The 24,911-nt window shown below is 38.5% G+C and overlaps 4 protein-coding genes across 6 annotated transcripts in view; 1 reads left to right on the top strand and 3 right to left on the bottom strand.

Moving 5' to 3' along the window:
• Positions 1-2,779, top strand: part of dpp6a (dipeptidyl-peptidase 6a) — a 209,905-nt gene extending 207,126 nt beyond the window's left edge. For all 3 annotated transcript variants that reach the window (XM_038731940.1, XM_038731956.1, XM_038731948.1), the window contains one exon: positions 223-2,779. In XM_038731940.1, the coding sequence (XP_038587868.1) occupies positions 223-372 (150 nt within the window). In that variant the 3' untranslated portion in view covers positions 373-2,779. The remainder of the gene's footprint in view (positions 1-222) is intronic.
• Positions 2,780-3,075: 296 nt separating this feature from the next.
• On the bottom strand, positions 3,076-8,783 carry ggh (gamma-glutamyl hydrolase (conjugase, folylpolygammaglutamyl hydrolase)). The gene is made up of 9 exons (XM_038731966.1): positions 8,618-8,783; positions 8,351-8,459; positions 8,189-8,239; positions 5,242-5,326; positions 5,023-5,161; positions 4,233-4,339; positions 3,914-4,004; positions 3,676-3,810; positions 3,076-3,570 (listed from the first exon to the last, which is right to left on the bottom strand). The coding sequence occupies exons 1-9, from the start codon at positions 8,742-8,744 to the stop codon at positions 3,452-3,454; spliced, it is 963 nt and encodes a 320-aa protein (XP_038587894.1). The 5' UTR covers positions 8,745-8,783; the 3' UTR covers positions 3,076-3,451.
• Positions 8,784-9,039: 256 nt separating this feature from the next.
• On the bottom strand, positions 9,040-11,135 carry LOC119912685 (apolipoprotein D-like). The gene is made up of 5 exons (XM_038731977.1): positions 10,977-11,135; positions 10,735-10,839; positions 10,373-10,494; positions 10,097-10,185; positions 9,040-10,000 (listed from the first exon to the last, which is right to left on the bottom strand). The coding sequence occupies exons 1-5, from the start codon at positions 10,989-10,991 to the stop codon at positions 9,765-9,767; spliced, it is 567 nt and encodes a 188-aa protein (XP_038587905.1). The 5' UTR covers positions 10,992-11,135; the 3' UTR covers positions 9,040-9,764.
• A 1,563-nt stretch (positions 11,136-12,698) lies between these two features.
• LOC119912643 (collagen alpha-1(XVIII) chain-like) overlaps positions 12,699-24,911 on the bottom strand; it is a 58,390-nt gene continuing 46,177 nt past the window's right edge. The window contains exons 17-44 of the mRNA XM_038731931.1: positions 24,382-24,417; positions 23,835-23,960; positions 22,777-22,836; positions 22,636-22,671; positions 22,488-22,532; positions 22,002-22,064; positions 21,672-21,707; positions 21,473-21,556; positions 21,288-21,353; positions 20,931-20,984; positions 20,684-20,773; positions 20,456-20,491; positions 20,279-20,332; positions 19,912-19,968; positions 18,776-18,835; positions 18,631-18,672; positions 17,542-17,569; positions 17,276-17,335; positions 17,023-17,048; positions 16,825-16,923; positions 16,567-16,720; positions 16,376-16,449; positions 16,076-16,204; positions 15,284-15,331; positions 15,117-15,179; positions 14,607-14,804; positions 14,412-14,527; positions 12,699-14,304 (exon numbers count right to left, since the gene is read on the bottom strand). Of these exons, the coding sequence (XP_038587859.1) occupies positions 14,103-14,304; positions 14,412-14,527; positions 14,607-14,804; positions 15,117-15,179; positions 15,284-15,331; positions 16,076-16,204; positions 16,376-16,449; positions 16,567-16,720; positions 16,825-16,923; positions 17,023-17,048; positions 17,276-17,335; positions 17,542-17,569; positions 18,631-18,672; positions 18,776-18,835; positions 19,912-19,968; positions 20,279-20,332; positions 20,456-20,491; positions 20,684-20,773; positions 20,931-20,984; positions 21,288-21,353; positions 21,473-21,556; positions 21,672-21,707; positions 22,002-22,064; positions 22,488-22,532; positions 22,636-22,671; positions 22,777-22,836; positions 23,835-23,960; positions 24,382-24,417 (2,142 nt within the window). The 3' untranslated portion in view covers positions 12,699-14,102. The remainder of the gene's footprint in view (positions 14,305-14,411; positions 14,528-14,606; positions 14,805-15,116; positions 15,180-15,283; positions 15,332-16,075; positions 16,205-16,375; positions 16,450-16,566; positions 16,721-16,824; positions 16,924-17,022; positions 17,049-17,275; positions 17,336-17,541; positions 17,570-18,630; positions 18,673-18,775; positions 18,836-19,911; positions 19,969-20,278; positions 20,333-20,455; positions 20,492-20,683; positions 20,774-20,930; positions 20,985-21,287; positions 21,354-21,472; positions 21,557-21,671; positions 21,708-22,001; positions 22,065-22,487; positions 22,533-22,635; positions 22,672-22,776; positions 22,837-23,834; positions 23,961-24,381; positions 24,418-24,911) is intronic.

Raw genomic sequence — 24,911 nt, forward strand, 5'->3', positions numbered from 1 at the left:
GATTCTTGAGGCTCACTTGTTGGTGGCAATGACAAAATCTTCTCCCTTGTGTAAATAATGAATGTGAGTGCTCTGTCTCTGTCAGTGATTTGTCTCGCTCTCTACCAGTCTATTATAAGAAGTCAAAATACAATAATCTGTAATAACTGATCTTGTGTCTATGACACAAAATGCGGCCAAAAGCAGCATCTCGCTCATGTAAACATATTCTTTGTATGTCAGATCTACCCAGATGAAGGCCACTTCATTCACAGTGAAGCAACAAGGCAGCACCTCAGCCAGTCCCTGGTCAACTTCTTCGAGGAATGCTTCAGGCTACCAGAAATAGTGTTTGAGGAGGTGCTGGAGGAGGAGAGTGAAGACGAGGGTTAGCTCAGCCTCCTGAGGCTTATGTGCCCCAAATACTTCCCACCCATGTTTCACCTACTGAACCACCTCCATCCTCTCCCAGTGCCCAAGCACAACACTGGCATACAGCTTTCCACAATATGTGGAAATTGTCATCTGTCCTTGCCCAATTTTATTTGCACTCCCCGTGTCTGCATGCTGAACCTGAGGACTGCCTTTCTAGCAGACGACCATCTATTCGCCCATCTTCTGCCCTGAGTTCAAACCCAAACGGCCCTCCAGAGAGCCAACAAAGACTGAAGACCTGACATGGAATATACTGATTGATTTCCCACAAAGCGGTCTCCTTCACAGCAGGACGGACCAGCTCCCTGAGCAGTGGAGAGACCGCATCAGCAAGACTTTCCAGCTGTGAGGAGAGGAACACCTTATAGCACATAACTGATGGGGTTGTATATTAATGAAAATCAGACGCCTGGTGAGAAACACTGGTTGGCAGTGTTCATAACAGGTGTTTGGAATTGTGCAGATACAGGAAATGTTACTATTTTTAAAGTTGTGAAGAACTTTCATGTTGGACTGTGGTTGTGTCTATTGTTCTTACAGTATATAAAATAGCACACAAACATTCATTTGGCTATTACAGATTTACTGTATTTTATTTCGGTATGTCCTGATGTTGGTTTCATCTCGTAGCCTCGTTTTATGTATTTCAGTGATGCTGACAGAATTCTCTAGCTGGCAAAATGTTAATGTTTGGATGAAAAAAAACAAAAAACACCATGGGTTTCTCGATGTTCATTTCAGAAAGTTTTATGACGCTCCAGTTTTATCAAATGTTATTAGCATTACCTTGTTTTAGTCACTGTGCCTTACTTTGTTAGAAAACATCCTGCTGTGGGATTGCATTTATGAACTACAACAAGGCTAGTTTTATAGGAATAGTTTGACACTTTGGGAAATAAGCTTACCCACTTTTGTTGTAAAGACTTAGGTGAGAAGAGAGTAATTACACTGTCATATCAGCCACCAGCTGGTTAACTTAGCTTAGCATAAAGACTGGAAGCAATGTAGCTCCTCTAATAATGTGTCATTCTTTATTCTGAGTAAAGACTGCAAGTTGTGATTTAAGGAGTCTTATGACATGGATTACTTCTTGGCCAGTGGCAATGGCTTCCTGGAGTCTCCAGAGCCAGACTAGCTAGTTTTCTCTCTGCTTTTATTATTTATGCTAAGCTAAGTGTCTCTTGGATTTAATAGAAGGAAATGACAGTAGTATCAATCTTTCCATCTAACTCTCAGCAATAAAGCATACTTTCCAAAATGGCAGCTATTTTTTAAATATATAGCTTGAAATAGCTAATTATTCAAATAAATTATAATTTTATTAATGTTATTGAAAAGAGCTACTTTAACAACACTGAGAATCAATCATTACACCAAGCTAAAATGTACAGAATCTGCATGCATCATTGCTTAGACGCTGTTTAAGAATGGTAGGTGAAGAAAACAGGTCACCAGTACAGACACTGCAGTTTTAATCAGAAGCCACTGAATAAACTTTAAAGTTGAAGGCAAGAGGCCATTAGTATTTGAGAGAAATTATGCATTTGTAAATAAGAGGGGGAAATTGTCAGCTTCAGCGTGCAATGAAGACATGGCAAACTTAATGGTGAATTCTTGAGGCACAAGTTTAATTTTCCTTTTATTTAAATTTTATTTGAATGGCCATGTGTTTTACGTTTCAGTGCATGTTAAGAGGTTATTTGCAGCACTATCCCTGATAGCTCAATTCCACATGGTAATTTTGACATCTTGAATGTTCCTTACTGGATTGCATAAATTACATCTCCAGTAGTGTTGTGATTGAGATCCCAGTCTCGTCGGCTTGATGTGTAAATGTTATTCAAATATCATTTTATTCTGAAAAAAGAAAAGAACAATATTACCTGAGTGTTATTTGTGCATAAAGCATTTTGGAAGTTACATTTGACTTAATTTCTGTTCTCCCGTTGCTGTCCTTGAACTGAGTTGAAAGTGGACTTTATAAATGCCAATGGCAACATCAAACTTTCTTGCCAGTGGTTGAGGACTTTTTCAAGACGCTCAACTTTGTTATCCAAAGCATAGAAGGAAAATTAATGTCAGATTGTGGCATGAAGGTAAATGTTAGAATAAAAAAAACTAGATATTTTGTCAGCCTTCAGTCTTTTTTTGGCTCATGTTTTTTTGCTCTTGTGAATTTTAAAGCTATATTAATTTTTTTTTTAACACCAACATGTCATAAGAAGTGTTATCAAACAATTGCCCATTTATGTGTCTAGCAGACACACGGAAACATTTGCACTAATTTAGTCATGTTTCTGGTGACCAGTTAACTGTAAGTCCAACATTTACTCTGCTTTTCGTCTCCAATAAATCGTGAGTAATATTCTGGCTCTTCAGTTGCTAAATGCTCCACTATGTTCACTAGCTAGTTGTAACTGTCTGTCTGTGATTTCATGCTGCACACGTAGTGTTAAACTTGTTTATCAGAGCTTTTTTGTGGAAAACATTTGCCTGCTGCGACAAATCAGGGTTAATGACAACAGTGTTTGCTGGCCAGAAAAACCAAAGCAGCAAGCTGAAAGATGATTTATAGAGCTGACGGGAACTGCCAAGTTGGGTGATAATTTTCTGATTTAACACTTGATCCACTGTTGATGGAAAAATATTGATTTACACAGCTTTAAAAAAAATCTTTTATGTTTGTAGTTGTACAAATCATCAAACTATCACCATCTGCACTTTCTGTAATATTTAATTACTGTGTAAACCTACTTACAGCATCCACAAAGCAAATTTTTTATTTTAATCCTGCCCTGCATCAAGCTTTATGTATCCAACATAAAGCTTGATGCAGGGCAGGATTAAAAAAATGTTATGTTGCATAGATAAACCTCCATCCTATTTCCAGTTTACTTCTGGTTTTGTTGCAGATTCAACAGATGGAATGAGCAGCAAATGTAAAATCAAACAAGTCATTATCTGCAAACACTCTAAAGTCACGTGACTGAGATAGCACTGATTGAGAAAGCACTCTGCAAACAGACATCAGAATAAATCAGAAGTAATATATTTGCTGGAAGCCACTCTTGGGCCCAGCATAAACAGGATTGTAGTTGTATATCAGCGCTTTGCTCTCATCCTCCTCTGACTCAAATCTGTGCAAGTTCTTCCTGGCTGTAAGGACAGAAATCAAAAATGCATTCAGATTTACAGATCACAAAGCCTCTATCGTGCAGCTGCCGATTAATGAAAGAACCAAAAATAAAGCCATGTGCATACCTTCACTGACAAAGAATTCAGCCATGTAAAAGGTGGTCTTGACTGCTGATGAAGAGTGTGGAATGTAAGGCCTCGTCCATTCAAATGCATTTTTCTCTGGATGCCACTGTGTCCCATAAATTGGGTAATCATGCGCTGCCGAGAGGTAAGGGAAGAGCAAGCACTCATTAAAATAGTCCCCTTCAGTGTGATTTTTCTGTAAACTTGTACAGATAAAGTGACACTGCATTGTAACTACCTTCCACCGTTGACACAAACTCTATTTTTCCATCCGTATTTGTGGAGAGAACTTTGTAAAACTTCTTCAGCTCCTCATTTGTATTATAAGTCTGAAGGAAACAGAGGTTAGTTACAGTCCCACAACCTGCTTTCTATGGAGGAGACACATGTAATTGGCTGGTCTGTTCAAGGGGGAAAAGCCGCATATTTTACCACAAAACAACAATATTGGCATTATCTGGCAGTGGTGTGGCTCTTACACTGCTCTCCTTATTATACATGTCAATAATCTTGGTGACTGAACCCTTTTCTCATTAAAATGGTAATAAATGACGTACCAACACTGCCAAACTCCACCTGTGAGAGTTTTCTGTCAGCGGCTCAGAAGCCAGATCTTCCATGAGTTCAGCCGGGAAGCCTTTAAACATCCTGCTGCCTTTGATTTCTGGAAATAAGTCATGGCATTATGATCATTAGTAACAAAATTGAGTTTTTTCGGGATATTTAAGGTGGTTAATGTAAAGAAGATCCATCTTTTTCTTGTTAACTGTAACTGTGCCACTACAGACATGAAAAGGAAACTGATCAAAATATTAGTCTCATAAAATGCTGTGAAATGAGCAATAGCACCACAAACTGGACTATTTTAAAAGCAAATGTGACCCTTTAACCTTTTCAGCACTGTCAAGCTAACTGTTACGTTTTGATGACTCGTTTAGGAGTTAAGATCAAGCATGATGTTCGAACAACATGGAAGAAATAAGATGTGACCTATGGCTCATTTTAATCATAATTTTCAAAAGTTAGTTGGACCTGGATTTTCAGAGCTGAGGGCTAAATGTATTCTAGGGCTACTGATTATTTTCATTGTCAATTTATCTGTCAATTAATTTCGCGATTAATAGTTGTTCGGTCCATAAAATGTCAGAAAATGGTGAAAAATGTCTATCCGTGTTTCCCAAAGCCCAAGATGACGTCCTCAAATGTCTTATTAGACATTTTATTTACCGGCACAGAGGAGGAAAGAAACTTCACATTTAAAAACAAATCATTCATTCATACGCTGCTGATTAAGAGTTCTCTCAACAATATGGAATAAATAATACATCTATTGAGACAAAGCCCTACCATCAGTGAAGTTCAGAGGTAATGGCACACCACTTGTATTGGTATTTGACAGCACTGTCTTTCTACTCGTCAAATAGGTCAGCTGCTCAAACCCGAGACAGGTGCCCCACACAGGAAAATAGTCGCCTCTCTCGTTTGCCTGAAACATAACATACAGTATTGCAGCATAATCCAGCATCCACACACTAAAATCTGGTTGCTAGTATTTTACGCTTTTACCTCAATAGCAAGCTCATAGAAGATTTTTGCAGCCCTTTCATAACCAGATGAGATAATGCTGACACCCCCGCCTGGGTAAAGGATCCTATAATCAAAGGCACAACATGGTCTGAGTCACGATTAGCGAAGAAACAAAGAGGTCATAAACAAAATGTTCTGTATCTTTTTTGGAAAGAAAACTCACAGGGGGAGGACAAAATAATAGAAAATGTTACATTTCAATATGCTTGTGTCTCCTATTTACATTCAACTCAATTTGACATGTTTTTAGGTCAATGTGTTGTCAGGCGTTTCGCCAGTTTGCAGCTTTCCACATTAAATTACTGTATTTGCAACTGTTCCACCAAATATTCATCTGGTATCAACTAAAAAGCTTCTTTGTACCTCTGTAAGTAGCCTATTGTTGCCTTGAAAACCTGCTTACAAAAGTTGTGATAACTTACAACAAACTTGTTCATCTGCCATTGTAATTAAGATTCACAGTAGGTGCTGCTGGAGCATTAATCATAACATAGCAATACTCTGTTATGTGGCAAGGATAAAGGTGCTAGTGACATGGGCAAAACATGGAAAAATTGCATTGGGAAAAAATAAATAAATAAAAATCTATTTACAACAATGGACTTGGAGCAAAAAGTAAGCATTATGACCTCCCAACTGCAGTGCTTTACTGGTATCATCAAGTTTGTTATTTTGTCCACCCCTGTACATAAAGTTAATAGTTTACTTTTCTGAAACCTGTCAGCACATGTTATTTTGTCAGAAGACATTTATAAATGACGACATAAATACAGTCCCCTCCAAAAGTATTGGAACAATTCCTTTGTTCGCTGAAGACATTTGGGTTTAAGATCAAATGATGAGTATGAGACAAGAGTTCAGAATTTCAGCTCTCATTTCCTGGTATTCACATCTAGATGAACAACTCAGGATATATCACCCTTTTTGTTTGAACCCACCCATTTTTCAAACTTGTGAGCAAAAATATTGGATCACGTGACAGACGGATGTTTCTTGTTGCCCCGGTGTTGCCTTTGGACAAACATTGGGCATATCGAGCACAACAAATTGGAATTTCCTGAAAAAGAAAGAAACTACTGGTATACTGAGCAACAAATGTCGAATAGGTCGGGCAAGGAAAACAACAGTAGTTGATGACAGAAATATCGTGAGAGCTGCGAAGAAAACCCCCAAAACATAACCAACACCACAGTGCAGGTTTGAAGATATCACAATCCACTGTTCAAAGAAATATAGAGGCCACACCACAAGATGCAAACCACTCATCAGCAGCAAAGTGTGGGAAAAGAAAGGAACTGCTTCTGATCCGAAGCATACAAGCTCATCTGTGAAGCATGGTGGGGGTAATGTCATGGCTTGGACGTGCATGGCTGCTTCTGGAACAGGCTCATTAATATTTATTGATTATGTAACTGATGGTAGCAGCAGAATGAATTCAGAAGTGTACAGAAACATTTTGTCTGCCAATTTACAGAGAAATGCATTGAAACTTATCGGGAGGAGGTTTATCATGCAGCAGGACAATGAGCCAAAGCACACTGCCAACAACACAAAGGACTTCATCAGGGGGGTGAAAGTGGAAGGTTTTAGACTGGCCAAGTCAATCATCTGACCTTAACCCAATAGAGCATGCATTTCACCTCCTTAAGAGGAGACTGAAGGGAGAAACACCCCGAAACAAACAAGAACTGAAAGAAGCTGCGGTAAAAGCCTGGAATAGCATCACAAATAAAGAATGCAACAATTTGGTGATGTCGATGGTTCGCAGGCTTGAGGCAGTTATTGCAAGCAAGGGTTATGCCACCAAATATTAAATGTTATTAACATTAAGATTATTTGTTCCATCACTTTTGCTCACCTAGGAATGCTGTGGTCTAATACAAACGGTGATATGTCCTAAATTGTTGAACACATCTAGATGTAAATACCTGGAAATAAAAGCTGAAATTCTGAAATCTTGTCTCATACTCCTCTTTTGATCTTAAACCCAAATGTCTTCAGTGAACAACAAAAACAAAAGGAGTTTGCCCTACTGTTCCAATACTTTTGGAGGGGACTGTATATCTCCCCAATTCTAAAACGGGTAGCTCAAATCAAGCAATCTGATTGGTTCATAGCAGTGATATAATGAGCGTCTATAACGTCAAATTCCTTCGCACAGATCCGTATCACTCCGCGACAAACAGGGTTCGAGTTATAATCTGAGTCTCGGCATGGAGAAATAAATAATAAGAAAGAGAAATCATTGCTTTTTACGTGATACAACATTTCCCTCTCACACACACAAACACGCTCAGCAGTCCACTACTTCGCCCCAGACGTCTGCGATATTGCAACAAAGTTTAAATTTCAATAGCCTGTTCAAAAGACTATTGCTCAAGGAGAGACGCAATTTCCCGCCCTTCGTGGTAGGTATAATATTAAAGTGTTATTATTTTACGCAGTGCTTGCCGCCAGCACACAAGAACAAAGCATATTATAAGTTACCAAAGTCAATCTACTGACGCTGGACAGTTTTTAGTGGCTGCACAATAAACGGCAACGCGCATAAATAAATAGTTCTAGTAATTCTAGCCTTTGATGTATGTTGCTTAGCAACCGTCAGCCTGGGGCAACTACTTTTTGGATTCATGAAGAAATGTGGAAAAATGGTTGATGAAATAAAACAAAGTCAAATTGTAGTGCGTCTGTTAGGCTACTTTGTTTTTGCCACACTTGGTAACCGTTTTATAAAAGCAATACCTCACTTCAGGCCGTGATATACGCGTCGGGTCGAACAAAGCCCCTTAACTGTGATATACAGTAATAAGCGTCTACTACGGCCTGTCGTGAGCCACTGCTTAAATAAACTTCCCCAAACGTAGCACAGAGGCTTTGACTGCTCAACTGGTTATTATTATTATTATTATTATAATAACACATTTACCCATTAATGGAGTTGAACAGTGTCTTATACTCCTCCAGTGTCTGGTTAATCCTGTAGAAATGACAGGGGGAGGTTAAAGGTTTAAGTTCAAACACACATGGCGTATAAAAGAGCAGTTAGAGAAGCTGTTGTGAAGTCAGTTAGGTAACGTTAATAACTCACATAACAGGTACAACCCTTGCTCCTGCTGACTCCAGGAACTTGACATATGAGGCAGCAATGTAAGCTGTTTGACTTTGTTTAGGGGAGTAAACTTCTTGAGCCAGTACGCCTTTAAAATAATAAAAACACAGCCAGTTTAAAGCACGTAGTTACGTGACTCGACGCTTCTGTCTGTATGCATGCTGTCACCACAATAACACAGTTAAGTTAGCTAGTTAGTCGGAGGTTAGCGTGATGTCGCAGTAAATATCGTGTGAATAAACTTACCAATAATGGGTCTGTCATTGCTCTTGGCTGAGGAATAAAACGGTAGATACGAAAGACAAATGCAAAACAGCAGCAAACTCATATTTCTAAAACTAAAACATAACGTAGCGCGTTTCAGTTTCCTCATCCTGCCGTTTTACACTGTAGTCTATAACAGTGACAACACTTCCGGGCTACCTACAGAATAAAAGCACCACGTTTGACCTCCAATGACCTCGTTTATCGACTCTTATTTTCCCCACCACAGATAATAAACTACTAATTAACCAGCAAGATGCAAACATTTTGTGTGGTGATTGTTATTTCAGTTAATTTGTTATGTTGTTTAAATTGGAAAATGCCAATTTACGTGTAGACTTGACCCATTTTCTTCATTGCGCCGACACTAGATTATTTCAAAACCACACAGTCTATGGTCAAAACAAATCTTTAAAGTTGAATTTTAATGATACAGATTATATATACATACATCGTTTGCCGATTTAACTTTTAAGCTGTTACGCTTTTATTTTGAAGTCAAGTATTTTCCTGAACCTCTTGAAAATTTAGCTGGGCAATAAATATGTTTTAAAGTGTAACAACATAGAGGAAAAAGCCCTACAACACATACATTCTGGAAATACTAAATACATTCATAATAATAATAAATTATAATTGAAACCTTTTCCCAAAGATTAATTTAATTAAATTGTTATGTTTGTTAGCCTATATTAAATATTCACATTTGTCATGATAACCAGACATCTTAAAGCTGGAACCCACACAAACTGTAAGAGCACGATTATTTCACAATGAGCTATACAACTTGTATGTAGTCCAATATGTTGTATGCATGAGCATAAACAGCAGAATGACCTAAAAGGCAGAAATTGCATCTTCATTACAAACTGAAAACAAAATGCCCCTAATTAGTAGTGGAAAACCATTAATTTTTTTCAATTGTTTCAGAACTGATAAAGCCACAATGGTTAACTTTAACTGTAATGTTCAACCGTAAAACAGTAAGTCTGAAGACTGTAGACTCAACACTAAATAAATGACATTGTCTGGTATATCACAGCTGCACACACAGCATATTGGAATTTCCATTACTGTTCAAAACAGGTATTTAGCTTTTGTTCTCCTTTTACATTTTTCTGATCATGCCTCAGGTCATGACATCACATCCAGTCTGATCGGTGACTGTAAGGCGGTTTGTGTTTACACCAGCGGAAGCCAGCCTTTCATGTAACTTGCCGATGACATCCTCAGTCAGCACCCGAGTGCGAGCCAGGATCCAGGCGAAGTCAATGTGGAAAAAACCGAGGTAGTCAGAACAAGAGTACACCAGAGCATATGACTGGTAGTCTGTGGAGAGTACCCAGTAGGGAGCATCTGGAACACCTGCAATCAGATATGGATAGAAAAAAAATAGTGCATTGTAATAGTAAAACAGACTAGCTCAATTTTGTAAAAACAATACATCAGCTGTATAATTACCTTTAAAGAAGCTGACACCCAGAATTGCAGGTTGAGTTGAGTTTTGAACTTTGGCAACACCCTCAATTGAATTGATCTTCCCATTGGACCTGTGCAGAGGGAAACGGGGAGAAAATGAGAAAAGGGAGAACGAACAATTCAAGAAATGCAAATCCATCTTTAGGCCTTCTTATTCCTATGCAGAGTGACAGGTGATATATGAATACAACTTTTAGCCAAATAAAACACTGGGAACATTGTTTTTACACAGGCAACGGGGGGGGGGTAAATCCTTACAGCAGTTCTGAATTGTGAACGCTGACCGTCCCATCAGTGAGAGGACTGTATGTAGCTTGGTTACATTTTCCTCTCTCAAACACAGCTGGGAGCTTCTCTATTTCATACCAGGTGCCCATATACTAGAAGGTGAAAAGCACAAAGGTTGTTAACGAGCCTGTTGGTCACCAGACTGAGTTCATCAGCAGCTGGCAGCTGTGTTTTATGGAATCTCTTTCAATAAGACACAAACCTTTACCTGTTTATATCATACCTACAAGTATCAAATAGGCAATAGTACACACAAGACTAACGTAAACAAATGAATACACACAACAAAAGTCATCAGAATGGCTCTGAAAAATATTCTATTAGTATTTTACCTTTGTAACATTGAAGTCCTCTTGAACAGATGGCTGGGGGCAATTGCCCCCTTGGAAAGTCTGAGCGTCAGCTGCCGCAGCAGTCAGGTGGAGCATGACCAGGACCTTCACATTAAAGTCAGAATATAGTTAAACTGAGTCCAGTCTTTTGGTTAAAAACAAAATAAAGAGTACATTGGTAATGTCAGTGATACATTTTGCATATTACAAATGTGTCATTAAATAAAAAATGCTTACAGTACCTGGAGTGCAGTCATGTTCAAGTGTTTCAATATAAAAGACAACCTCAAAAAGACTTTTATGTTGTCAAAGTAAAGTAAGAGCACACTATATTCTTCTACTCCTCTCTCATGTGTTCTATCAGCTTAGTACAAGCTGAAAGCTGCTTGGCATGGACAGAAAAAACACAAAAAAAGCTGACCTTTGGAAGGAAAATGTGTTTGAAGAGCTATATTTGGATCCTGACTACAAAACCTTCAACCTTCTGTAGAGGACAGAGTTATCCAATAATCACATTCACAATGACTCACAAAAGGCATACAGGACTGTATACGACTATGATTGCTATAGCACCATTATTTCCATTAGATTTATTAGTCGACAAAATATTGATAAATACCAACTTCAGGTTAGCAGAGTGGAATACTCCACCAAAAACTATTGTTTTGAATGGCAAATGTTTATGTAGGCTTTAATGGTGCCTTTGACATATTTGTGGATTGTTTCTACATGGATAACAGCAGCTGTAGTCCGCTAAAATGTACAGCAGGTGTCCAATTATATGGTAAAAACTCCTCTGAAAGATTGCAGTAATGTACTCCTTGCATTTTGCAAAGAATATTTAAATAGATTAAGAACATTTGCCTCCGTGTCTCTCTCCATGGTGCTGAAAGATTCAAACTGGAGCCCAGCTGGTATATTTACATGGCCTAGATATGTGGCTTATTTTAGCTTATGAGCTATATTGGTAAGGGTGTATACTATATGTTGGCCAATAAGTACCACAAAATTGCAGCAAAGAAATACTAAAGAGCAATTTAGTGTTTTAACAACAGGTCCTGCTCTGATCTTGTACATAGTTCTAATAACCAAATAGGTGCAGTAATCATTTTTTGGGGAAGTTTGGTGGCTCACAACAAACTGTAAACATAAGATTGACAGATGATCACCTTATAAAGTTGTTATGGCTAACACGTGAGGAAACTGTTGCCTGTTACACATCAAGCAGATCATACAGCAATGTTAGCATTTGTTTAGAACCATTTCCCTGGGACTGCCAAATACAAGTCCAATATTCATCCCTTTTCAAAGGCCGTGTTTGGCTCATTGGCTGCTAAAGGCGCCACTGTGGTAACCAACTAGTCGCCATTTGGTGATGGGCAAGTAGAGTAGGAAGGGGGGGGGGGGGGTTGGGGCCCAAAAAACAGTTGACTGTTGGGCCTGAAAACAAAGCTGATGAAAGCTGCAAGACTGAACAACAGAAGTTACGTGCTGTGAAACCAAAACAACAAGCTGGAAAAATACCCCATGAGGGAAACTGCAGTCAAGTTGTAATTCTGTAAGTTGTCACTATGAGCAACCCCCTTCACATTATACATAGTCATTGGAGCCATAACAATATTGATTAGGGCAGCTTTACAGAATCCTTATCAAAAACAATTCAATGGGCTACTTTCAAAAAGGAAATATTGCTAATATAGGTTTTTCAAACTCAGATATCAAATCCAACTAAATCACTTTTTTTCAATTTATTCAAAGCAGCCTTTTAATTAAAATGAAGTATTGTTTGTATATTTTTTTTCAAAATCCATATATTCCTAAATAATGTACTCTGTACCTGTTGCTTCTATCTGATGCAACAATATAGTACACTGAAATGTCTGTCTCTACCATTACATGTTAGTTACATGCAGTCTGATGGTCTTTTGAGTTATTTTTCACAATGTATTGACAATAAAACAATGTCAGGTTATGAAAAGAAAAAACTTTATTCAACAAAGCACCAATATTTAAACAAAAACATGTGCTCTCACTTTTCCCCTTGGAATATTTTTAGTATTCTTTTTTTCCTGCATGAAAATATTTAGTTCGTTTCAACTGTATCTCTACACTAGGTGAAAAATTTTGTCTCAACTGTTAAACATTCTCCAGAAATCTATGACCATAAAAAAAAAAAAAAAAAAAAAAAAACTGTACAAAAAAAAATAGAAAAGAGACAAAGAGTGAGAAGAAACAGTCATTTGATAAACAACAAACGATAAATTACATTCTTAAATTTAATCATCTGATTTCGTGGTATGTGCTGTGACGGTATAAATAAATCATTGTAGTTAAATTAAATAGCCTATTGAGAGATAGAGCTGCTAAGAAGTGAGATCATCAAGATGTATGAGAAGCTACAACACAAACACCTTCAAGGATGAAAATGTTAATCTAGAAAATATTTAAAAAATAAAGTACAGTGCATCAAAAATTACTTGGCAACACTGGTTGTCTGGTCATCCCACTGTTGGATGAGGGACTATGGGGAAACAAACTTCTTGCCCTTAAAGGATTGAATAAAGTTGTACTGAATTTTTTAAGCCATTAAAACTCTCCATGACAACCTGTAAACATAACAGTGAAAGTACTCTTTGGAAAGCTATTATTTGTTCAAACAGGTAAAGATTCCTGCAACCCCTAAGTCTCTACTTTCAGTCTGTTGAACAAAGAGACAATAAACTTAAACAATAAAGAGACGTCTTATTCTTAACACATATGGGTGACCATGTGGGGGGAAAGCCATTTGTGTTACTGCACTAGTCATGTTCAATTCTTGTAAAGTGACAGATTTGCTGAGTTGCAAATGAGTCCACTTTCATAGAATAAAAGGTGCTGCGTGTAAGTAGAAATAAACTGACAGCTTTCATCAGCCTCTATGTTGCATTTTATATTATGTGCCACCAGGTTGAATATAAGGGGAAATCTTCTGGATTGCTCTAAAACACAAAGAAACATTCCTTTTAATTTGGATCAAAACAATCCACAAAATGTCTTCCTGTTCCACAGCCTAGCATCAACTTTGCTTTAGCTTCCCTTCCCAGATGTTGTCAAGAGTTTGTTGAAATCTTCTTGCTCCTCAGAAAGAACACAGTGGTGTCAGAAGAGGGAGAAGTAAAATAAGTACTAACATCATCTTTGTGAAAGACAGGCTGTTAAATGTGGTCCTGTGTTTTAAAAAAAAACACAAAATGCTACACGTAGCACCAAAGATGTGCTGAAAACGACGCCCTTTTCTAAGACAGACACTCAAATCTTTTCCTCGAGTGTTAAACATTTACGGCGGCTGGGATGGTTGGTTTCCTTGGTAGAGTGGTATGGAGGGGGATTTAAAGGTTTTTGTGGGTCTCGATGCAAAGAACAATGTACTCGTTGGAACAGCTTCGCGTCTGCTGGCCCAGAAGCAGACCTGAGATCAGGCTCGATGACTGGCCCACGACAGACATGTGGTCCGTTCGCCATGTCTCACAGTGTTTGTCCACCACTCGGAGACCCCTGCTGTTGGACCCGTGCCAGATGTTCTTCTGAGGCCTTACAGGTAGATGACAGAAATATCAACATGACAGAAAATATCAACACAACACAAAATATCAACATGACAGATAGACACAAAGGGACAAACAATCAAGTTTACTGACCAGAAGGGGTCAGCTAAAACATCCCGGCCGTCAAAGGAATAGATGGGTATCCTGGCATCAATTGGCCCCCTGTCAGCATTGAAAATTGACCGCCAGTTCCTAAACAGCACGTCTCCCTAAAAAAACAAACAACTTATTCGGGGGATCCTCTACACGAGCCTAGTTTAGTGTAGTCAGCATGGGGAGCAGACTCACCCTAAGGTTGGTAACTGCCAGAGTGTCCCGGAAACCAGGATAGACCACATGGACCAAGTCTTGCCTGTGGGAAGAAATAAAGGCGCGGTAGTTTGGAGCCAAACCCATCGCCTTGGCTTGCTCGTAACACATCCGGTCAGCCGTGTCAAGCCCCATCATGTCGCCTGAGTGGGGCTGGTTCAAGGCCACCAGGTTGAGCTGCAGGAAGAAGCAACAGATCGGTGTTAGTCCACTGCAGGATACATACTAACAGTCCATTCTAACTGTTAAGGTTAAAGAATGATATACAAAGACCACCAAAAATATGTATTTGAGTCAAATAAAGAGAAATATGCTGTGAAAACCAAATAAATACAAATTGTCCATGAGTTTTTACAAAAAAATGTGTTATGTAATATGTTGTATGTTATGTAATATCCCTCTCCAAATACACTGTAGTAGAATATTCAGAAATCAATACTCAAATGTAAAAAAGTTAAATTAAGACAGTTATGCTATTTAAAGACTCACCCTTTCTTTAACTGAACGTATTCTCTCCATCGTGTGTCCTCTTATTTGATACGCAACTCGAGGCTAAATGAATAAATGACAGTTGATTGTTAAATTATGGATGCACAGTACAACATTCCACAATAGTTTTTTATACTGAGTAAAAAGCCAAAAAAAGCAATAGGTACCTCATCCTGTGGAATAATGTTATTTGAGAGGTAGATCAGACTGCCAAGCTGAAAAACACAGAAAAAGAGAATATTGTATGTTGTGTTATTTGAGCTCACATTGTCATTATTTTTACATGTGTTGGATCTTCAACAAAAACCCTGAAACAACCACTTTGTGAACATATGCAAATATTGTATATTTGATGAGAAAATAAATCAATGACTAATGAACATGACTGTACAAACACTGCACTTGTAGAACTGTGTTTCATGAAATGCTTTTGATTTTTTTTAAATCAATAAAGCGCATTTCATCCAATATCTGCTGTACACAGTTTGATTAATTATTGATCATCTTCTCAAAGAAAGAGGCTGTTTGGCCTTCAAATGTGTGTCAGGTAGTGTTGTTGTAGTGCTGATACACAGCCAGTGAGTAAAAAAAAAATTAGACAGGTTTCAAAGGGAAATCAAAAAACTAACTGTGCTTTGCTGACCATGAAAAGGTCCAAGTAATAAACCAAAAAGCAATTAAAAAGCTGTTACACCATTTTATTTGCTACATCAATTAAGACTTGACCTACATGCATAGAATTTTAAAATAAAGCTGCAGCTCTGTAGCTGCAGCTTTATTTTTCAGCCAGAAGGTCACATAACTGGTCATGCTGTAGTCAAACATAACGACCCTGTTTAATATTCTGATTAATGTGTGTATGTGATGTTTAGTATTGATATTAATGTATATCTTTAGTACAGATTGATTTAATGTGGGATTTACCAAACCTAAATACACATGACTAGTGCAGTCAGTACCTGTATCTCTTTCCAACCCTGGGAAACCTTGAGGTAGAGACTTCCTGTTGCTGTGACATAAGCCAGAGTTCCCTCTGCATCCCTGAGGGTTTGCTGCATCATACTTTCACGGGTCGAAAATGTTTTCAGCTGAAAAACAAATAGAAGAAAAACTGTTCCTATCTCTGGAAACTTTCATATTGTTATGGTATTGATTTTACAGAAACAAAGGATGATTTATCTGTTCAATGTTTTTAAGCATGTTGGTGTATCATCTATATGTAGTTCAACAACATGGCCAGAAGAAACAGGTTCACTTACAAATGCCGTGTTACCAGAAGGTCCAGGAGGTCCAGCTGGTCCAGGAGGTCCAGGGGGGCCAGCAATGGTCAAAGCTGCTTAACAGAAATAAACACCTTTCATACAAGCTCGTTATAACTGTTTGACCTCATCAGCTACACAAATGGTAAACTTAAATGGCTATTTCTATACAGTATTATGTGTACATGTACCTGAGCCATATCTTGAGGATGACCAAGCAGGACCTGGAGGTCCCGGTGGCCCAGGAGGACCGACTGGTCCTGGTCTGCCATAGCCTGGGATACCTGGAGAACCTGGCACCCCAGGGTGGCCCTGCGGACCAAGAACTGACTCTCCTTTAGGTCCCTGAAATGTTTCACAAAGAAGTTATCATTTCAAAATTTAAAACATTGTCACAAAAGATGACACGATGCGATGAAAAGATGACGATGCATGGAAACTTGACTCACCACAAGTCCTGGTCTGCCCGGGATACCTGGCTGCCCGGTCAACCCTGCCTCCCCCTTGTCTCCCTTCTCTCCTTTCATACCCTGGTCACCAACTGCCCCCTGCGATTTCATGCACAGACAATAACAAACACACTGAGTCCGATGGCACATAAAGCAGCAAGTCCCAAAACAAGATTTGAAATATAATGTGAAACTTACCCAGACTGCCCTGGGAAGAAATGAGTCTAGAACAGAGAAAACAGAGGAGGGGGTAACTACTAATTATAACCAACCACTTATTCACAGGTTCATGATACATTTTATTTAATACTAGGAAATGTTGGGAAACTACAGAGGAAATATAAAATGTCCCTCTTAATAAAAAGATCAGGCGTTTAAATGAACTAATTTTTGTTTTTGTAATCTTTATCTCGCTGTATTTCTTCGATTTGATTTAATTCTGTTGACTCACTTGTTGGCGCCGGAAAGCCTCTCTCTCCCTTTTCTCCTTTTAGTCCTGTCTGACAGTTACCTTGAAGACAAAAAGAAAACATAACCTAATTGTGCTTCCTTAATTTAGACTTTTTGATGCAGTGAGTTTTAAAAGGAAAAATAAAATTTATTTGTACTGCTACTATCCCGAGTATTCTGTGAAGCTGGTCTGTATTGACATAAACCTGGTTAAAACAGACTTCAGTGTTTATAATAAGGCAAACCAAAAGAGATGACCCAACTTACCAACTACAATGGTTCCATTGGGATTAAGCTGAAATAATGGAGCACAAATATATTAGTCAGTGAGGACCTCAACAAAGCTTATTTCTGATTAAATATCAGAAATGTTTCATTATCAAATATTAAATCATCCAATCTGTATTATTAATATTATCAACATGCAAATGATACATGCAGATTTTCTGTGGATGTGATTTTAGTACTACCTCCTTATTGTTTTGGCAATGAGCTTTCACCTTCCCAGCCTGGACATGCAGCATGCAGGAGTATTTCAGAACCATCCTCAGACAGTTCTGAGTGATTAAAGGTTAGGTAGTACCAGTGTTACACAAAGCAACATGCACTTCTTTTACACAAAAGGAAAAGAGTTTGTGATTAGGAGACGTGAATTACTGTACATTAGGGCTGGACAACGAAAACAACAATAATTATCGCAATATATTTTATTTCAATAACAATATAACGCATGTTAAATATTCAAGGACTTACATTTTTTATTAAGATGTTTATTTTGTCAAGGAAAAAAGGACTAAAAAAAAAACACTTTACTTAATTTTACTCATGCATATTTGCTAACAAAGATTTTACCATAACTGTTTTTAATGTTCTACATCAGATTCATGAAGTGATCCACTGTTTGGCCTCAAGTGTTGACCATAAAGTTTAAACCCCAATTAACCATCAGGTTTCTTCAACTTTCACTCAGGAGCAAAAATCAACCTTTAAACTCGAAAGAAATAACTATTTGATACTTATCGTGATAATTATTGATATCAAAAGATATTAAACTTTTTATCGTGATAACCTTTTTAGCCATATCCAGCCCTACTGTAGATACATAAATGTCACTACAGGTATAAAGTAGTTCAATCTGGGCATTGACTATTATACAGCATGTGATAAAGGAAATGAAATACACATGGTCGCATATCGCATAGACTCCTATGTCTTTCTTTTAATCTTCAAGTCACCATGAGTAAAATTAATATATGATTTAGAATAAAGGCAAAGCAGGAAGAAGACCGATTATTTAAAATACAAAAACAATGTTTTAGTTTTATCAGCAATATTGTTGCATTGACAGAAACTTACATCCATTTTACAGTGGGGTCTGGGAGGGATAGGGAACACCGTCTTCAGAAACCAGGAGAGGAGAGAGGACAGTGAGCACATAATGAATAAAAAACAACTGGTGATTGAGAAGAAATGAGTGAGAACTGAATGTATGTGCGCTTACGCCTTTGGGGCAATTGAATATTCCAGGACGGCCTGGCAGCCCAGGACGGCCAGGAGGTCCCTAAACAGAGGAGATGAAAAAGACAAGACAAAAAATTCAAGAAACAAATACAAAATTTTAAATATACAGAGACTATCTTGCTCTTATCTTGTTTTGTTGTATTATTCTTTACACTTGTTAAAGCACTTTGTAACTTGTTTTTGAAAAGTGCTCTACAAATAAGGATTATTATTATTATTATTATTATTAAAAGGGCACTTTAAAACTTGTAAAAGTAATATCAACATCAAACAGGCACAATATTGTACTTAATCTGTACCTGTTTCAGATTCTCAACCAGTATCTTTTGTATTATTGTACAAACCTCTAAAATCTTTTCACATGCTCTTAACTGACCCTTCACTAAACCACGCCCTGAATACACAGCTGGCCAATCACAGCGCAGTATAAGATGTCTCTCTCTAACAGAGGTCCGACACTTTCATGGATGCGCTCCATAGACTCTAATGCAAAAAGTTGTTTTATAGCTTTTTTTTGGCTTTATTTTTCCAAGATATGGTCAAACGCTGTTCCTGGGGCATCTTGTAATAGTTACACTCGCGACCCAGAGAGGTTGATAGGAGAAGTAAATCCAGGAAAATGTCGGCTGTGGATTGTTCCTAATGTAATGTTAGTTAGCTAACTTCCTACTGTATGTAAGGTAATAAAGCCCTACTGTTCTGCTTTTTGATGATTGTAATATTGAATACAGGAACAGTGCTCATCCTTAATATCGTTGTCTTTTGTCTCAATCGTCAGGGGATGCGGAGGTTCACTTGTACTGTGTGATCGTTAGGCTTTAGCTTCTATCTTTAATTTTTTCCACGTCCGTTTGACAGCCAGAATACAACTTTCAAATGTTCTGTTGTTTTTGTGAACAGTACTATGTAGGGTATCATGTAATACCTAAATGTTTGTGTTGTTGTGCTGTGTCTCGGTGTTGTACAAGATGTTATTGTGGAGACTTGTTTTGCTGTGTTTTCTGTTGTACCTAATGATGTTGTTGTGCAGAGCTGAGAGTTTGTCGGACTTAGCAACAGTAACTGAGGGGGGCGGGGCTTAGCGAAGGGTCAATTCGGCTCAGGCGTGTGACTCACCTGCACGCCTACGGGGTCCCCTTTTTCTCCCTTTGGTCCCATCTGGCCTGGACGACCCTACAAAGACAGACATCATCAAGTTACAACAACAGTATGGAAAGTTGGATTGGAAATTCGGGAAACTGGGTAATTTGTTGACTGATACAATGTGTGATTTAATTTAGCTTTTTCAACAGCAGGGGTGTATTGGACTTAAACTACGCGTTGAGAAGCTGTGTTTTTAATAGAGGAGAAACTATTCTTACTTGAAAGGAACAGAGTAAATATATATTCGTAACCTGAATTTCCTGAGCACAAAAAAACAACACCACACACAAGGAAGCGTCGGTATGCATTTCTAATCAAATGTTGGGTTCATGGCGCTTACAGGTCTTCCAGGAAAACCAAATTCTCCTTTGGGTCCTGGTGGTCCTATAGGCCCCTGTTGGGAACAAAACAAAAGTGACTAACAGTGTATCTTAAATGCATCCATAGCAATTAAAAGTGTTATAAATCCTGAAAAAGTGAAAAAAAAATTCCTTTGCTGCTTGCTGTTAATACTTACTTGAATTCCAGCGGGTCCAGGTACACCACTGTCTCCCTGCAAACAAAGATACGTTTACACTGATGTGTACTGTTCTACTGAATATATTCTATGACTTATTCTACAATAAGCTGTTTATAGTGGCACTCAAACCCTGAAGTAGGTGGATGCAAAAGAAGAATTGGAGGAAAATTATCTGGATCCCGAGAGTAAAAATTAAAAAAATAATAAAGTGACAACAAATCCAACCTTGACTCCTTTGGGTCCCATTGGACCAGCCAGGCCTGACATCGTGGATCCATCTGCTGTGATGACAATGCCTGGCTCACCCTTTTCACCCTGCACATACACACACACACACACAAACAAATAAACCATATGCAACATGCATGTACACAAATATCAACTTCTATTAAAACTGTGTGTATACAGAAACTATTTGTTTTGTGGTAAGTACAGTATGTGAGCAGACACGAGGCATGCATTTCCCACTTACTTTCAGTCCTGGAGGGCCTGGCAACCCAAAGTCACCCTTTGGACCCTGAGGTCCCTGCAAACATTTGCAAAATTAAGATGAGGACAACACCATATCTAAATTGTGGACTATCATGAATAAAGTCAAGTTAAAATTATTTCTTTATATCATCATATCTATGTTTGTGCACTTCTTTGTCTGAACAACGCTTGTGATGTTACTTCTGTTTGGACAAGGAAACCTGACAGCTGAAAGCATTAAATGGAACACAGGACTGTTACACTAAAACCAAAACAGCTATCTAACCACACATGTTCTGCTGTCACAACGTCAAGATCATTTGGTCTCTTATTGACAGATTCTTTGTCAGATACTCACAGCGGGTCCCTGAGCATCAAAAATCCCTGAGAAGTTGAAGGCACCATCTGTATCGTTAAGTAGAAGCTGGATAAGAGACAGAAGGAGAATGTTGTCAAGGTAATCAAACTGACTGGTTACACAATATAATTAAAGTTCTTAGTACACTGGCTGGTCTTGAACAGCTGTGGTCAAGTGCTACTTACATCCTGAAGGTTGATAATGGGTCCTGGTGGTCCAGGTGGTCCTGGAGGGCCGGGCAGACTGAGCCCGTCCCGTCCTGTCTCTCCCTGGTAAAAATGTTTGACGTTTTAGCCTTTTAGTAACTACCACCACGAAATGCTTCAAAACTTACAAAACATATAGAAGTGTGTGTAAGTTTGGCCACATCCTTAATGGTTTTACCTTTTGTCCTGGATCACCTTTGTGACCCTTTGGTCCCTGTACGTGACACAAAATAAGTTAAACATTCAGTTATTAGCAGTATTTTTCAATGCTATATCCTTAATCTTATCCCAAATACATGTTGTTCTTGTGTCTTTGTATAGTTGAATGTTACGTTAAAACAGAAATACATGTTGTAAATTAAAACAATTTTTAAAAAACATATTTCCAGCTATAAAAGCCAGTCAAATTAAGTCTGAACAATTTGTTTAAAAAAAAAAAATAAATAAATAAAAACATTATGAAATCATTCATTTGTTCATTTATCTATCAGTCCATCCACTTACTGACCTCTTCCCCTTTTAGTCCATCCAGTCCTGGAAACCCTGGTGGTCCTGTTGCACCTGGCTCCCCCTACAGAGACCACAAAGAGAGCCATCATTCATACATGTCACTGGTATAAGATAACTTGCTTCCATCATTTCACTAGTGATAAAATGCATTTCCACGAGCCCCATGTAATGAATTAAAAATACAACAAAAATACTTTATTTGTCTGTTTCACATACAACCTTCTCTGAATTGATAATAAGCGAAAAACACGCGGAACCAGACTTGGTAAAATGATTGGCAAAGTTAGACTCTCATTACAAGATTCACTGCAATATATTGTGAAGCTTAATTTCTGTAGGGAGGCAACATGAGGAGGTCGGGTCATTTCAATGAGAACCGTGACATGGTAAGAGGACAGTGTCTCTTTTAATAAGCTTGTCGGACTCATAATGAGATAACCCTCACATCTCAAAAAGTATAAAAACAACTTGACAGCAGACTCACCTTTTGCCCTGGCTTTCCTGGGGAGCCGTCTAAACCATCTTTACCCTGTGAGAGGCAAAGGAGGATGAAAAAAATGGCATGACACCAGATTGACAGTTAAAACAATTTGACTAATACTGCTGATATCACAGACACACAAATCTCTCACCTTGGGTCCTTCAAGTCCAGGGATTCCAGGAGGACCCTGTGTAACAAATACAAGTAAATTTGTCTGAGGTGACAAAAAGTGATGCTGTATTATGAAAAAACAAAAGATAAATATCATGGTGCAGACTCAATGCAGCTGTACCTGAGGGCCTCTGGACAGAGCAACTCCAAAACCATTTTGTGTCCCAGATCCTTCCAAGTCCTAAAACATTTGACAAAAAGATATTCATTATAATCAAATTGTGAGTGAAGTTATTGTCTCCAACATGTTTAACCGTTTAAATAACATTCAGAAAATCACCACGCCACATTTCATCTGGAAAAGACGACAAATTGAAATGGCGAACAATTGATAACTGAAACATTTATAATACACATTGCAATCTAGTTTGGTGATATATGACATAAAAACGGTGGTTCTGTGTTGTGAGAGACCAGGCAGTAATGGGCTAGGAAGTTGTGTAGATATTATGCTCTACTGCAGGGGTCGGCAAATAAGTCTGGCATCGGGCCAAATTTTTCCAAGCCGTTATATGGCGGGCCAGAACACAGTCAAACCATATTAAATCATGTGCACGTTTAGCTCTGTCAGTAGAGAGTGGGACTCCTGATGGGTAAATTGTGAGATTGATTACATCTTATTGCGGATATTTTTTTCTCCCTTGTTAAACAAATTGAATAAAAGGCCACTTTCGCGCATGCTCACATAAAGCATGTGCTGCAGTGTGAGCGCGTTCCGGCGTTTGATATGCATTCATAAATCTATGGACACTTATGTTCCTTTCCCTGAGAAAATTCAGGGGAATCCAATCATGTTTACTGACTGCTTTTTCTGAGGTGTGTGAAGCACGCAGAGACTCTTTTGAATTGTCCTTCAGAACTCTTCAAAGTAAAAGCTCTTAATAAACTCGAAATGAAGCCTTGCTGCAAAATACTTTCTTACGCTTTTATTTTAGAGGCACAATCACTTAAGAGGAAGTGACTGTCATGACTGAGGTCTATTTCAGCACCAGCTGCTATGAACTTATGTTTTATTTTTCTGCTATCAAAGCAAGCCGCCTGTTGCCAACCACTGTTCTACAATAACCCCTCAATCAATTTCAGCATTTTCTAATTCCTTATGATAACAATCATACTAATGCTGTCTGTGACAGGTTGAGCCGTACTGTAAGTAGACTCGTCATGAAGGACGGTCCGTACCTCCAACTCCAAAGTGAAGCCTCTTCCAGGGGGACCAGGGGGACCCGGTGGACCCCTGGGACCAGGCTGCCCTTGTGTACCCTCTGAGCCCGGTAGGCCTGGAAACCCGGGAGGGCCCTGATCTCCCTGCAAGAGATGCGATATGGTCCCTATTCAAAATGATCATGAACTCAGTTAAACCAAAAAAGCAACTAAAAGTATGAGAGGGGAGAGGTTAACATAAAAAGACAAGTAAAAGGACGAGGCAGAGAAATGGACCGTCAATACTGACGAGGGGGAGAGAAACAGCAAATGGAAAAGCAGGATACAGAGTGAAAACAAACTTTGAAATAAAAAGTAGAAACAGGGGTGAGATGGAGGGAGAGAAATTGGATAAAAGCAGTTGGGCAAAAAATGAGTATGAATTACCTTGTAAAAAAGTACTGTACAAATATCACTTTGGGTACAATAACAATATGAAGGGCAAATTTAAGTATGTCTACCAATATCAGTAATGGTTGTTCATTGTCTAGTCAGGGATGACATGCAATAAAATAATAGATTTTACCTTTGGTCCTGGTTGCCCGCTCACACCAGGCTCTCCCTGTCAAATATATAATATAATAAAATGGCATGAACTTCAGCAATGACTAGAGAGCGACCACAGTTTCTGGTTTGCACAAAAGGCACATACTTGTTTACACACGAGCCCTTTGGCTTTATTAGTCCACGGGGTCACCTCATTAAGAGCTGGGCTCTTTGTGTTTGGATGGTTATTTAGTTTGTGTGTAATTGTTTTTGCTAACAGAGCATTAGAGTCCTGCTCAAGGGAAATCAGAGTGAGCTCATACAAAAGGCAGCATTGGCAGAAGCAGGAGGGCAGCTCCTGGTTGGTGTGCTGTACATTCACTTATGAGGAAGGAATTCTGGGTAGGTATCACATGAATTCAACAGTTTGTATCCACTTTGGGGTGCTGTTGTTGCACTGCTGGTAATACATACATTAACAAGTGGACTTCTCAATGTAGTACCTTGTGTTTCTTTGTCCATAGTTAGAATATTTTGTAATGATGCATGCTATGTTGCTAATATTTCTTT

Source organism: Micropterus salmoides, unplaced genomic scaffold (genome assembly GCF_014851395.1).
Source record: "Micropterus salmoides isolate LMB-PRFRI ecotype aquatic unplaced genomic scaffold, ASM1485139v1 Ms_hic_scaffold_1, whole genome shotgun sequence".
Lineage (NCBI taxonomy): Eukaryota > Metazoa > Chordata > Actinopteri > Centrarchiformes > Centrarchidae > Micropterus > Micropterus salmoides.

What these genes read in the sequence shown, in the direction of transcription:
- ggh (XM_038731966.1), bottom strand. Translation starts at nt 8,744, where the DNA reads ATGAGGAAACTGAAACGCGCTACGTTATGTTTTAGTTTTAGAAATATG. An exon ending in GCAAGGGTTGTACCTGTTAT is followed by an intron (nt 8,240 to 8,350) that starts GTGAGTTATTAA and finishes TCATTTCTACAG; the next exon opens with GATTAACCAGACACTGGAGG. An exon ending in TCTATGAGCTTGCTATTGAG is followed by an intron (nt 5,162 to 5,241) that starts GTAAAAGCGTAA and finishes GTTATGTTTCAG; the next exon opens with GCAAACGAGAGAGGCGACTA.
- LOC119912685 (XM_038731977.1), bottom strand. An exon ending in AGGACTTCAATGTTACAAAG is followed by an intron (nt 10,495 to 10,734) that starts GTAAAATACTAA and finishes TTCACCTTCTAG; the next exon opens with TATATGGGCACCTGGTATGA. An exon ending in GGGTGTCAGCTTCTTTAAAG is followed by an intron (nt 10,001 to 10,096) that starts GTAATTATACAG and finishes ATCTGATTGCAG; the next exon opens with GTGTTCCAGATGCTCCCTAC.